Source organism: Cervus canadensis, chromosome 2, assembly GCF_019320065.1.
Source record: "Cervus canadensis isolate Bull #8, Minnesota chromosome 2, ASM1932006v1, whole genome shotgun sequence".
Lineage (NCBI taxonomy): Eukaryota > Metazoa > Chordata > Mammalia > Artiodactyla > Cervidae > Cervus > Cervus canadensis.
Genome location: NC_057387.1, coordinates 17,660,068 through 17,674,014, shown reverse-complemented (window position 1 = coordinate 17,674,014; position 13,947 = coordinate 17,660,068). Strand labels below are relative to the sequence as shown.

Genomic DNA, 13,947 nt, shown 5'->3' with positions numbered 1-13,947 from the left:
ACACGTAGCTGGTTCACCCTGTTGTACAGCAGAAACTAACACAGCATTGTAAAGTGATTGTACTCCAGATAATTAATTAATTGATAAAGTGGAACTAGAAAAGAAAACCATTTTTAGAAGTATGGGAGCAGGGGAAAAGATGATCTTAGAAGAAATCTTTTACCCAGAGACACTCTCTTACTTTCCTTCCTTCATTCCCTTTACCACATTCCAGTCACTAAACACTAGCTAGAGTTCCGCATGGGGACTCCATTGGTGAAATTCTCAAAGCACCTTCTGCTGAAGCACTATAATCTATCAGTCACCCCTTTCTATCCTTACCACTTCCCACTTTAGGAAATATTCCTTGATCCAGGATCAGGCTCGAGAGTTGACCCACCTGCGGGAAAAGATAAGGATTGGGAGGGCTGTCTCTTCCCTTCTCATCCAACATATTCAGAACACAGTGAAGATCTTTGAAGAGCTCCTCAGCAGTAGGAAGATTGACTATAACACGGAGCAGCATTTCCGTGAGCAGCTGGCCAAGGGCAGCCAGCTGGCAGAGAGCCTCGCCAGCAAGTTCAACACAGGTAAGCCAGCCCCAGGGCTCAGGAGGGCCCTTAGTCCCTCCCCCATTCACACTCCCAGACCTGCACTCATTCACAAGTGACATTTCAATCTGGTGTCCTGTTCTGTAATCACCATCTTGGGGCCATGGCAGAGCCGGGGCTGGCTGGTGAGAAGCAACAGAGAGGCACACGGGGTTGGGGATGCCATGGTGATTACCAGCTACTCTGTGTCTCCTGAAGTTTGGCCGCTGTAGCAGGAGGCCTCACTGGGGGTGACAGCATGTATCTGAAACTAATTGGTAGAAAGAGAGGTGGAATGGGGCAGCTGGTTGCTCTGAAAAGAGTCCTAAACTAGCAATCTAAAGACTTCTGCTCTAGCCTATATGTGTTCATTACTAGTTCTGGACATGTTCATATTTCTTTTGATATCTGTTTCCTCACCTAAAAAATTTAGATCAAATAATACAAGCCCCTAATTCTTGCATGATTGTGCTTAGGATCAAATAAACAATATTAATCAGTGCACTTGAAAAGAATGATAAGAGAATCGTGTTGATTTGGGAACTGTTTAGACTGTTTTTTTTTTTTTTAATGTGTCAGTTTTTTGATCATGTAGCATGCGGGATCTTAGTTCCCTGACCGTGGATCGAACATGTACCCTCTGCATTGGAAGGTGAAATCTTAACCACTGGACTGCCAGGGAAGTCCCTGGGAATGGTTTAGGCACTATATGTATAAGTACCTTTTGTGGGAATATTTATTATTTCAGAAGTCAGTTATATAGAGTATTGCCTAGAGACCTGAGGGCACATAGTAAGAGCTGGTTTGAGGCCATTGTGCAGGCTCCTGATGGCAGATGCAGAGGTGGGACAGGGTGGCTGTCACCTCTGCGGAGACAGGTTCTGCATGAAAACTGATGGGACCCATAGACATGGGACTGGGAACCCGCCCCATGGCAGGACTGGGAGGCTCTGGCTGGGATGATCGAGAGGCCAGCTGGACAAGTACCCCATGATCTGTGGGAAAAGAGACATTTTCAACTTTTTGCTCTAACTCAGGGCAGAGCAAGTAGAGGTGACTGATGATCTTTGAGGTGGGTTCGGGAAAGTTTGCCAGACATGCTGTCTAAACACTCAACCCAGTGTCTCCCGAGAAAATTCAGAGAAGCTTGTACTTGAGCATCAAGCAGCTATGTGTCTGTGACCCCGGAGAGAGAACCCAGTGTGTGCTTGTATTTGGTAAATGAGAGCTGTTTAAAGTATGACTGCTCCTTTTCTCAATTTGGTTTTCAGATGACTGTGTAAATAAGAAGAATCAAAGAGAACAGATGCTGCAGAGACTCAGGTAACTCAAAATTTTCAGGGGCTGTGAAAGATAAAATCTAGTCAAGAATCCGGAGCAAGGGCCAGAAGATCAGTGGAGCAGCAGCTCTCTCACCCCATGAAAACCAAACAGCTGATTATACCATCAAACCATTGTGTGTCCTTAGTGACAAGGTGGTCTCATTTCCTGTTTTTTTAGTTTATTATTCTTCTGGCTCCAAGATTCACTCATTTAGTGAATTAGTAATTTACTAAATTTACTAGTAATTTACTACTTAATTTACTAAATTTACTAGTAATTTACTACTAAATTTACTAGTAATTAGAATTTAGTAATTTAGCCTAATTCACTCATTTAGTAATGTAGTAATTTAGCCTAACTCTCCAGTCTTAGGAGTCTCCCATCCTCCCAGGGATCACCTCTGGTCTCCCCTAGATCTTTAAAAGCTGGAGTGAGATCATATCTGAAATCTTTAAGAGTGACCCAACAAGTGCTGGCAGATGTTGAATGGCTACAAATTTCTTTCAAACAAAAAAGATTTATATTTAAATATGACATAGATTTATATTATGTATGACTAGGGAAAGTAGAAGTCACTCAGTCATGTCTGACTCTGTCCAACCCTTTGTGACCCCCATGGACCGTAGCCCTCCAGGCTCCTCTATCCATGGAATTCTCCAGGCCAGAATAATGGAGTGGGTAGCCATTCCCTTCATCCAGGGGATCTCCCCAACCCAGGAATCAAACCCAGGTCTCCCGTATCGCAGACAGGTTTTTTCCCAACTGAGCCACCAGGGAAGCCCAAGGAGGTCTGGAAACTACAAGACACCTAGCAGGGAGCATTGCCTCAGGAACCAGTTTTAAATGGGCCATCACAAATACTATTTAATGGATTATGTCACAGGGTGTGTTGAACTTTTATGGGTCTCTGGGTGTCTTGTCAAAGTGTTAAAGAGCCTGACGGGTCTTCTCTCTTTCTCAGGATGTTTGTGACCAAGGCACTGAACACTGTTGTTCTCCCTGCCTCCCAACTCTCTACCCCCAAATATGAATGGATTGTTTGACTTTTCTGAAGGAACAATCTCCTTGACTCCTGGGTCCTCTCCTCTAAGCCCCCAGATCAGTATAACTGTGATATTTGGGTGACTTTCACTTTTCCTCTGTCTTTCTTACTTCCTAGTATCTTAAGGGAGAGGCTAAAGAGGGATAAGAAGACAGAAGTCCTGCATACCCAACAGGATGCCCAGCTGCAGACTTGGCCCCAGACCTGCTCCAGCAGCCATGCCCCGTCCACCGCCCGTTACTCCCCTAGCAGCACCTACCTGCTGCTCAATGAACAGAAAGTGCGCCCTGCAGTGGACATGGCCAGTAAGTACCCAGAGATCCTCCAGTTTCTAGGCGCTTGCTTATTTGTCTAGACCAAGAGGAGGCACCTTGGCAGCCACGCCCTGCAGACCTACTGTGACATGCCTGATTGGGCACAGGTCAGGGATTCAGTGCCAGGCACAGGCTTCAGGGATGTCAGATAGCTTTTCTCCATTCCTAGTGCCACACTTCATCAGCCACCAGACCCCCCTCAGGCACATACATGGTGCTGGATTTGAGGGGAGGGGTCATGAGTTGGGAAGGGAAGGGAACAAATGCTCCCTCATACCTGCAACACAGTCATGTCACCTTTCAGACCACAGACATGAGTGTCATTCACATTGGACCTCTGATCCTGAACTCCTTTCGGTAAACAGCCACAGTTTCTATTTTGTGTGTGTTAGTCGTTCAGTAGGGTCCAACTCTGGAACCCCATGGATTGTAGCCCACCAGACTCCTTTGTCCATGGAATTCTCCAGGCAAGAATGTAGGCATTCCCTTCTCCAGGGGATCTTCCCAACCCAGGGATTGAACCCAGGTCTCCTGCATTGCAGGCAGATTCTTCACCATCTGAGCATCCAGGGAAGCCATCTTTTTCTATTATTTATTTATTTATTTTTACATTTATATTTTTTACTTTGTCCTATTTTTATTCACCACTAAATATTTTCTATCATCTGTGAATTTACAGATCCCACCCATCATTCTGATAATTCAGCTGTAATATTCTCTAAACCATCAGTTACTGGGACTGACTGAATCTATCACCATCATGCCACTCCCCAGAATTCCCCAAAGAGGGCCCTTGGGTAGCTTTGGTAAGGGTAGGAGGAAGAGAATAAGTTTAAAATCAAGCCTTCATTTTTCTCCTGCTCAGCATTCCCTTTATTTTCCCTCCTAAGGAAAGCATCTGACTCATACAGAGTCAGATGTGAACAACCAGGGACCAGGAAGTCCCTGGCTATGTATCTGTTTTTATTTTTTCTGAATATTTTAGGCATGTTGTTGTTTTTGTTGTTCAGTCACTCAGTCGTGTCCAGCTCTTTGCAACCCCATGATCTGTAGCACGCCAGGCTTCCTTACCTCTCCTTCAACATCTCCTGAAACTTGCTCAAACTCATGTCCATTGAGTTGGTGATGCCATCCAACCATCTCATCCTCTGTCTTCCTCTTCTCCTCATGCCTTCAATCTTTCCCAGCATCAGGGTCTTTTCTAATGAGGCATGAATAAGCCATAATGGATTTTGACCTGGAACTATTCCTGTTTCTCATTTTACATGAGAAGCAAAGCAGCGTGTCTCCTCTTAATTATAGCAGTCAAGGGAAGACAGAAAATTCATATTTATTGAGCATCTAGTATGCTTGTATTATTGATCACTGTATATATGCTGCCTCATTTAATCAGGACAGCAATCCTTTTAAATTAGTGGTGGTGTCCTGATTTTACAGCACAGCTAAGGACACTGAGGCTCAGTGAGGTCAGGGAACTTACTGAAGACAGTCCAGCTTGGAGTAACATTGACTGTGATCCTGGCTGACTCTAAAGCTCAGAGTGCCCACTGCACTGCGGCCCGAGCAGTCATGGACCTAGCCAGGAGGGAGTCACCCCTGTGCACACCTCTTTCTCTAGGCTTCTGGAGCCAGTGTTTTCCCCATTTCACTCTTTCTTCCCCTATGCCCAGCACAAAGGCCTAGCCTCTGCAAAGAAGACAAGACTCTATACACATATACTTTCACCCATGAATTTATAAATGAATGATTTTGGTTGTGATTTAGTCACTAAGTCGTGTCCGACTCTTGTGACCCCATGGATTCTAGCCCACCAGGCTTCTCTGTCCATGGGATTTCCTAGGCAAGAGTACTGGAGTGGGTTGCCATTTCCTTCTCGAGGGGATCTTCCCCACTCGGGGATGGAACCTGGCTCTCCTACATCTCCTGCATTGCAGGTGGATTCTTTACCACTTAACTAGCAGGGAAGCCCACTATAAATGAATAGGCTGCCCTTGTTATGAATGTGACATTGTCCAAGAGGCTGATGGGAATTTGTTGTGCATCCTCGAACTCAGTTGCCCAGAGGCATTTGGCTCCATCTCAACGCTTCCCTGAGAGACAGCAGATAAAGGGCAAACATACCTTCTCCTTACCTGCAATTCCTGCCACTACTTGTTAGAATGGCCACATTTGAGATGTGGCACATTTTTGGCACTCTCAGAAAGTATCAGCCTTGTTTTCTATTATCTCTGTCTTTTCTGAAGGAGACTAAACCCTTCTTTTTCCCACCTGAAGTCATCATTTTTCTCAGAGGGGCAATGGTTTATCAATACTTCTTCTTTGGGGGCCAAAATTTCTAGTGCCACAAATGGTGTGTGGCAGCATCACTGTGAGACTTAATTCCTCTCCCAGAAGGCTTGTCTCTGCTGCTTTCCATGTACAATGTAGGATGTTTCCCGTGTTGTGTGGCAAGGGAAGAATGGGACAAGAACATGCTGATCACTGTTGCTGACTGACTAGAAACCTCGTATGCCCTTGGCTGAGAGTAAGCTGATTTTCTGGGGAGGGGATATAAAGGAAAAAGATCAGGAATCACATTTTGATTGAGTTTCTACTTTAAGTTATGCCTTGAACTAAAGGCTTAACATAGTCTACCTTACTCTTCATTTCACAGCAGTGTTAGTTACATCTGATATTGTATAAGTCAGGGAAGGATACTGATTTAAGTAAACAATTCCCTAAAGGAATTTGGCTTGGTTGAGGAAAATAAGACCTCACTCTGACCCTGCTCAGAGAAGAAACCTGACTGTTTTGTGGTCCTTGATAATAATCCTTGAAAGGAGAAGACTCTTAAACTTTTCTCTGAATTATGGCCCTGTCACCCAGCCGGGTTTTTTGTCTAAAGGGAACCAGCAAAGAACATGATATAAATGTTCTCATAGCATCATTGAGCTGTACAATACCATTTTTTTTTTTTGATTCTATAATCCCTTATGTAAAAATATTGTACCCCAGTCATTCATTGGATAGGAGCCTGACAATCTGAGCTATACTTAAGAATTCTTTTTACATTCTCATGAGCCATTCTGGATGGATTGCAAATCACCACTTGCCTTCCTCGCAAGTGACACCCCCTCAGCCTCAGAAGGTGTCCAGAGTCAACTCAGGCAGGAGCAGTGGGAGCCACCAGGAGTAGGCCACTCTGCCTAGGTTTGCTGCTCATCAGCCAAAAGTGAAGGCCATTTTCCCTTCCTTATCTTCTACCAACAATCCCAATATAGAACAAGCTCAGGAAGGATCAGCAGCTGTTTGGTGGCAAGGGCATAGACTGTTGGGTGAGAAGATCACACGTTCACAGACCAGTTTGAGAGTGCTTACTCTCATGACTTCTAAGATTGGCAGTGATTCCTACAATTGGAGGAGACATTTCTGAAGTACCTCTCTGGGATCATTCCAGCATTTGAGGATCTTGGAACGAGGAGAGAGGCCCCTGTACTTTTCCTCTGTGTGCACTGTGACCCTCAGACATTATATCTCACAACTGCTTCTTGATACCATAGGCCAGGAGTGCCAGTAACCTTGGGGTGAAATTGATAGTCCTTGGGAAATGAGTTCTTAGCTGATACTAAGCAATTGACCGATCACTGTTATTCACCTTAAAGTCTTCATTCCATGGATTGCTTTATCAATTTTCTCAGGCTGTTGTAACACAGTATCACAAACTGGATGTTTCAAAACAACATAAGTTGTTTTCTCACAGTTCTGAAAATCAGGAGTCTGAAATCAAGTCAGCAGAGCCATGCTCCCTTCTTTCTTGCCTCTTCTTGACTTGCTGGTTGTGGGGAACATCCTTAACCTTGAAGATGCATCACTCCAATCCCTGCCCCCATTGTCACCTGGTCTTCTCCCCTGTGTATGTCCTATCTCTGTCTCCTCTCCTCTTCTTATATAGACATCAGTCATGTTGGATTTAAGGTCCACCCTAATCCAGTATCATCTCCTTTTAACTAATTAAATGTATAAAGACTCTATTTTCAAATGAGGTCACAGTCTTAGGTTCCAGGTAGACATGAATTTTTGGAGGATACTATTCAACCCAGTATAATGATTGTTAAAACACTTCATTTCTGACTTCCCCGTTTGTTTCTCACTCATATTCCTTTCTGGACAGATGTCAGCCCAGCCACGCCTGCTGATTCAGCTTCATTGCCCAGCAACCACTCAGAAGCTGTATCTGCTCAGCCCTTCTATCCTTTGGGTGGCACCGCAGAGCAGAGTGGGACACCAGACGCTGGGCATCATGGCAGCAGTCACCCATGCGAAGAGATGAAGCCTCAGAAGATGAATGCATCCGGGAACCTATCCTCCTCTTCCTCTTTGGACCGGCCCAGCTCCAAGCCCTCTGGTAAAAATAACAAAGGAGCAGTTGGTGAAATACAGCCATTTACAGAAACAACACATTCCTTTCCTGGCCAGAGGGTATTTTGTTCCTCAGTGAAACCCTGGCTCACAGAAGTGGGTGAGAAGATGAAGGGTCAGTATCCCATGGGTCAGCCAGAGAATGAAGCCCCATCTCAGTACTGATCCTTTCTATGTGCCTCTCATTTCCACTACCTAGGGACTCACTCTGGGCAGGAGAATAAAAGAATGCAAGGGCATTCTGAGGCACTCTATAAGGAGGATGAGTTCCCTCACATTTGTGTGTTCCCTTTTCTCTGTGCTGTAACCTTTTAGGTCTAGATTTTTTTAGACTGTTCTAAGTTCAGACTTCCAAGGGGAAGGTAAGTCTTCTTAGATCAAGAGTTATTGCAGAATGGAAGACTATTTCTATACACACCTACAGAGGGAGACACATACACTTTGTATACAATTATAAGGCAGTCCTGCTTCTCATTCTTTGCCTGTGGGTTTGGAGCCAGGCCTCCTGGCACTCAGGGGCTAAGGGTGCACCCATGTGGAGGAACTGCTTGGAAGCAGCCTGGTTTCAGTATGCACACAGTATAACAAAACAATATTTGAAATTCTCAGAGAAAAACCTGGCCCTAAGCACAATGTCCTGGTGAAGCCTATTTTTGATCATTTTACCCTTCTCTTTGTGCATCTTTTTCCATCCTTGAAACTGTTACCTTCTCTCATTCCTCCTTCGGGTCCTGATACCTCCCCAGACTCTTCCCGTCACTCTTAACCCAAGGAAAACATTCAATGTCACTCATGATTCACAGCCTGATCTAATTTCGTATGCATATACCTTAGTTTTTTTTACTGGGTGAATGTTAAAAGTTGTGCAGTCATGGATCATAGGGTAAGAGAGGTCTGAGGTAGAGAGGGAGGCCCTCTGGATTTCCACCAAAGGAGGTGGACGCAGTTTCTCATCGTTAGGCCAGTCCTCCCTGGAGCAGTTTAGTGGTTTCTCACACTTGTCCACCAGCCCCGTGTCCATCTCCCCCAGATATACTCAGCTTCTCTCTGGGAGGAGGCCTCATGGAGTCCCTAGCAGAAGGCTGTGTTGGGATTAAAAGCCTAGGACCACTTTAAACAAAGTTGCCTAGTGCTTCCCAGGTGCCGAGGTGAGCAGAGGACGTTGACAGGAGTATGGATATGAGCAGGGATCTTGCAGAGGGTCCCATGAGGGATCCACCTTTCTCATTTCCTACCTCTCCCTGTCTTGGTGGTATGCAACAGGGGCCGACCTGCTGGAAAAGAATCTTATTGAGATCCAAAACCTGCGCCAGCGCCTGGAGGAATCTGTATTCATCAATGACCGTCTGCGGGAGAGGCTGGAATACGTGCTCAGCAATGCTGGCCAAGGAAAAGGTAGAAAGGGCACCAAAACCTCCGGGTTCTGTCCACATCTGGGGAGCCTCACAAGGGCATATAGGTGTGCAGCTATAAAGACATTGGTGTGCACTCCCCTACTCCTCCTCACAGTCAGCCCAGAGAGGTAAGCAGGGCAGGCATTTTTGTCCCTACTTTATAAATGAAGACACTAAGTGGCTTGCCCTGGGTGGGACTAGTTCTCGCCTTCTTGCGTTCATGCTCAGTCACTCATTCATGTCCGACTCCTTGGAGACACTATGGACTGTAGCCCGGCAGGCTCCTCTGTCCATGGGATTCTCCAGGCAAGAATACTGGTTCAGTTCAGTTCAGTTCAGTGGCATCCGACTCTTTGCGACCCCGTGGACTGCAGCACCCCAGGCTTCCCTGTCCATCACCAACTCCCAGAGCCTACTCAAACTCATGTCCATTGAGTCAGTGATGCCATCCAACCATCTCATCCTGTCGCCCCCTTCTCCTCTAGCCTTCAGTCTTTCCCAGCATCAGGATCTTTTCCAGTGAATCAGCTCTTTGCATCAGGTGGCCAAAGTATTGGAGTTTCAGCTTCAGCAACAGTCCTTCCAATGAATATTCAGGACTGATTTCCTTTAGGATGGACTGGTTTGATCTTCTTGCAGTCCAAGGGACTCTCAAGAGTCTTCTCCAACACCACATTTCAAAAGCCTCAGTTCTTCAGTACTCAGCCTTAGTTATGGTCCAACTCTCACATCCATACATGACTACTGGAAAAACCATAGCTTTGACTAGACAGACCTTTGTTGGCAAAGTAATGTCTCTGCCTTTGAATATGTTGTATGCTGCTGCTGCTGCTAAGTCGCTTCAGTCATGTCTGACTCTGTGTGACCCCACAGACAGCAGCCCACCAGGCTCCCCCGTCCCTGGGATTGTCCAGGCAAGAACCCTGGAGTGGGTTGCCATTTCCTTCTCTTAATATGTTGTATAGTGGCTTGCAATTTCCTTCTCCAGGGGATCTTCCTGATCCAGGGCCTGAACCTGCGTCACCTGCGTCTCCTACGTTGGCAGGCAGTTTCTTTACCACTGCACCACCTGGGAAGCTGTTCTCATCCTCAGGGCTATCTAATGCGATGCCCGTTCTTATAACTCCCTGCACTACTTGGTGCTGCCCCCAGGGCTCATGGCCCGACTGTCGGATGGTAGGGCCACGGCTTCCATGGTGCCCTCAACAGAGGGAGCAGCACATCCCACCTTCATGTCACTACCACAAGCTCTGGATGCTGCCTCCCACCCTCCTCCCCCTCATGCAGATGGACTGTATTTCCACACTTTCTACCCAAGTGTTCTCCCTTGTCATGATCAGGAATATGGTGACCAGGCCCCTGACAACATCACAGCAGCAGCCAGTTAGGGGGAAAGACTATGTTCCACAACTGGAGCCATTGACATGAGGGTGTGGCCCATAGTGGTGTGACTCAGCCACATCAGACTGTTGTCCCAGTGCATGAGGCTCCCAGGTTTTGCCAAAATTTTGGTGGGTGAAGGGAACTATATCTTTGAAAGCATCTGTTACCCAAATGTGTGACTTGTCTGGTTTGTTTTTATTTCCAGAGATAGTATCTACCTTTGGCTTCCATGGATAGAACCCAGAGTCCATACCTCAGCTCTACAACAAGAAAAGGGCCTTGAGGGAAAGCAAGCTGGAGTTTTCAGACTTACACAGGGCAAAACCCAAACTTGGTTACTTCCATATCCCTCCTTTCTGCAGCAATACCCAGCTGCAGAATCACAGAGAGTGGAGAGTACAAAACTTGCCCAGACTCACACAGCCCAATCTAGATAAGGTTGCTTCGTATGAGGTCCCACCTGCAAGTCCCTAGATTCACAGGCTCTAGGAGTGGAGCACCCTGGGGAATTCACATTTCACTTGTAAGTCCCTTCCCCAGATAACCAGAGGGTTACTGGCTGTGAGCTGGATACCCGCTTGTTTCTCTACCTACCTTTCCCACTTCCAGTTGCATGTGAATAAGGAGGGGAAAAATTGTCATTTTCTGTTGGGAGCAGTCATTGAAGAGAGTTCCCTAAATCCCTCCAGACCTCATTGCAGCTCTGTCTCTCCCTCCCCAGGTACTGCACAGTCAGCTTCAGATGTGTCCTTCACCACCCCTCATTTATACACTGAGAGTCACTCTTCTGGCTCTGGTAAGGACATCTTGTGACCCGACACCGGAAGGGTCTAGAGGAGTGTTTTCCAGATTCTCCAGTCCTATCCAACAGCACTTGTGGGTGTAAACTTGGAGGCATCAGACATTACCTTTAAATGAATGGATCAGATTAATAAATTATTATTTAAAAATTATTTACATGTATTTATTGAGTGACTACAAAAAGTAAAATTTGTGCAGGAAAGAATAAAACCCATAATGGCCTGAAATTCAAAGAAAAGATTAAAGGAAAAATACATTTCCTCTGTTATCTATTTCAGAGAACTAGATCAGAAAGGCCAATGCAGGGGAAAAGTTAAATCTATTGAGAGTGGGCCTGTGGGATCCTTGAGCCCCATTACATGCTTGGAAAGAAAAAAAACTATCGCATGTGAAAATATAGTAGGATAAAATCTGAATGTTTATAATGAAGACCATAAGCAAGACCCAGGTGAACTCCATTCGAGAGAGTGACAGAAACTGCTTCTCAGAATCATGAAGATCAGAGTTGCCTCAAGCCTGGAAATAGTAGTTGTTGAATTTTCAAAATGGTATAAATAATATATGTTAATATATATAGAAGAGTAAATTTTATTTTGATCTTTTTCAAACTAAGAATGAATTGATATTAATGAGATGACATGTCAGTTCAGTTCAGTCACTCAGTCGTGTCTGACTCTTTGCAACCCTCTGGACTGCAGCATGCCAGGCCTCCCTGTCCATCACCAACTCCCGGAGCTTGCTCAAACTCATGTCCATTAAGTTGGTAATGCCATCTGACCATCTCATCCTCTGTCGCCCCCTTCTCTTGCCCTCAGTCTTTTCCAGTATCACGATCTTTTCCAATTAATTGGCTCTTTGCATCAGGTGGCCAAAGTATTGGAGTTTCAGCTTCAGCATCAGTCCTTCCAATGAATATTCATGACTGATTTCCTTTAGGATGGACTGGTTTGATCTCCTTGCAGTCCAAGGGACTCTCAAGCGTTTTCTGCAACACCATGCTTCAGAAGCATCAATTCTTTGACACTCAGCCTTCTTTATGGTCCAACTCTCACATCCATACACGTCTACTGGAAAAACCATTGCTTTGACTAGACAGACCTTTGTTGGCAAAGTAATGTCTCTGCTTTTTAATATGCTGTCTAGGTTTGTCATAGCTTTTCTTTCAAGGAGCAAGCATCTTTTAATTTCATGGCTGTAGTCACCATCTGTAGTGATTTTGGAGCCCAAGAAAAGAAAGTCTGTCACTCATTCCATTGTTTCCCCATCTATCTGCCATGAAGTGATGGGACCAGAAGCCATAATCTTTAAGTTTTTGAATGTTGAGTTTTAAGCCAGTTTTTTTACTCTCCTCTTTGGCTTTCAAGAGGCTCTTTAGTTCTTTGCTTTCTGCCATAAGGGTGGTGTCATCTGCATATCTGAGGTTATTGATATTTCTCCCGGCAATCTTGATTCCAACTTATGCTTCATCCAGCCTGGCATTTCGCAGTCAATGTAACAACTGAAGTGAAGTCTGTAGAAATGCACCTTGAAGCATTGAGTGAAGCCCTTCCTGGGGACAGTGTGGGCTTCAATGTCAAGAACATGTCTGTCAAAGATGTTCGTTGTGGCAGTGTGACTGGTGACAGCAAAAATGACCCACCAATGGAAGCAGCTGGCTTCACAGCTGAGGTGATTATTTTGAACCATCCAGGCCAGATCAGTGCTGGATATGCACCTGTGCTGGATTGTCAAACAGCTCACATTGCTTACAAGTTTGCTGAGCTGAAGAAGATTGATTGCCATTCTGGGAAAAAGCTGCAAGATGGCCCTAAATTCTTGAAATCTGGTGATGCTGTCATTGTTCATATGGTTCCTGGCAAGCCCATGTGTGTTGAGAGCTTCTCTGACTATCCTCCCCTGGGCCGTTTTGCTGTGTGTGACATAAGACAGACTGTCACTGTGGGTGTCATCAAAGCAGTGGACAAGAAGGCAGGTGGAGCTGGTAAGGTCACCAAGTCTGCCCAGAAAGCTCAGAAGGCTGAATGAATATTATCCCCCAAATCTGCCACCCCAGTCTTAATCAGTGGTGGAAGAACAGTCTCAGAACTGTCTCAGTTGGCCATTTAATAGTAAAAGACTGGCTAATGATAACAATGTATCATAAAACCTTTAGAAGGAAAGGAGAATGTTTTGTGGATCATATGTTTGGGTGTGGCAGTTTTAAGTTATTAGTTTTTAAAATCAGTAATTTTTAATGAAAACAACTTGACCAAAAATCTGTCACAGAATTTGAGACTCATTTAAAAAAAAAAAGCTTAATGAAAAACATAACTTTTTTGTTACATTCAATTAAAGCTTTATTTTTTATAAGAATGTAATCTATATTTTTTGTACTTTTTATTTTGTTTTGGGGTATAACCAATTAACAACAACAGGACTCAGCCATACATATACATGTATCCATTCCTCCCCCATAACCCCTTCCCATATAGGCTTCATATAACACTGAGCAGAGTTCCATGTGCTATACAATAGATTTTTGTTGGCTATCCGTTTTAAATATAGCAGTGTGTACATCCTAATATAAATTCTTTTTATATATATATATATATATATATATATATATACACACCAAAATCACTGCAGATGGTGATTGCAGCCATGAAATTAAAAGACTCTCCTTGATAGAAAAGCTATGACAAACCTAGACAGCATATTAAAAAGCAAAGCCTTTACTTTGCCAA

General features: G+C 44.7%; 2 protein-coding genes across 4 annotated transcripts in view; both read left to right on the top strand.

Annotated features, from left to right (window-relative positions):
- Window positions 1–11,376, top strand: part of LOC122433916 (myomegalin) — a 64,445-nt gene extending 53,069 nt beyond the window's left edge. For all 3 annotated transcript variants that reach the window (XM_043456984.1, XM_043456995.1, XM_043457002.1), the window contains 6 exons: window positions 337–569; window positions 1,841–1,892; window positions 3,052–3,239; window positions 7,399–7,632; window positions 8,910–9,041; window positions 11,145–11,376. In XM_043456984.1, the coding sequence (XP_043312919.1) occupies window positions 337–569; window positions 1,841–1,892; window positions 3,052–3,239; window positions 7,399–7,632; window positions 8,910–9,041; window positions 11,145–11,236 (931 nt within the window). In that variant the 3' untranslated portion in view covers window positions 11,237–11,376. The remainder of the gene's footprint in view (window positions 1–336; window positions 570–1,840; window positions 1,893–3,051; window positions 3,240–7,398; window positions 7,633–8,909; window positions 9,042–11,144) is intronic.
- Window positions 11,377–12,604: 1,228 nt separating this feature from the next.
- On the top strand, window positions 12,605–13,552 carry LOC122427224 (elongation factor 1-alpha 1-like). Its single transcript, XM_043446528.1, has one exon. It carries the CDS (start codon window positions 12,683–12,685, stop codon window positions 13,247–13,249), a length of 567 nt encoding a protein of 188 aa, XP_043302463.1. The 5' UTR covers window positions 12,605–12,682; the 3' UTR covers window positions 13,250–13,552.
- The last annotated feature ends 395 nt before the right edge of the window (window positions 13,553–13,947 follow it).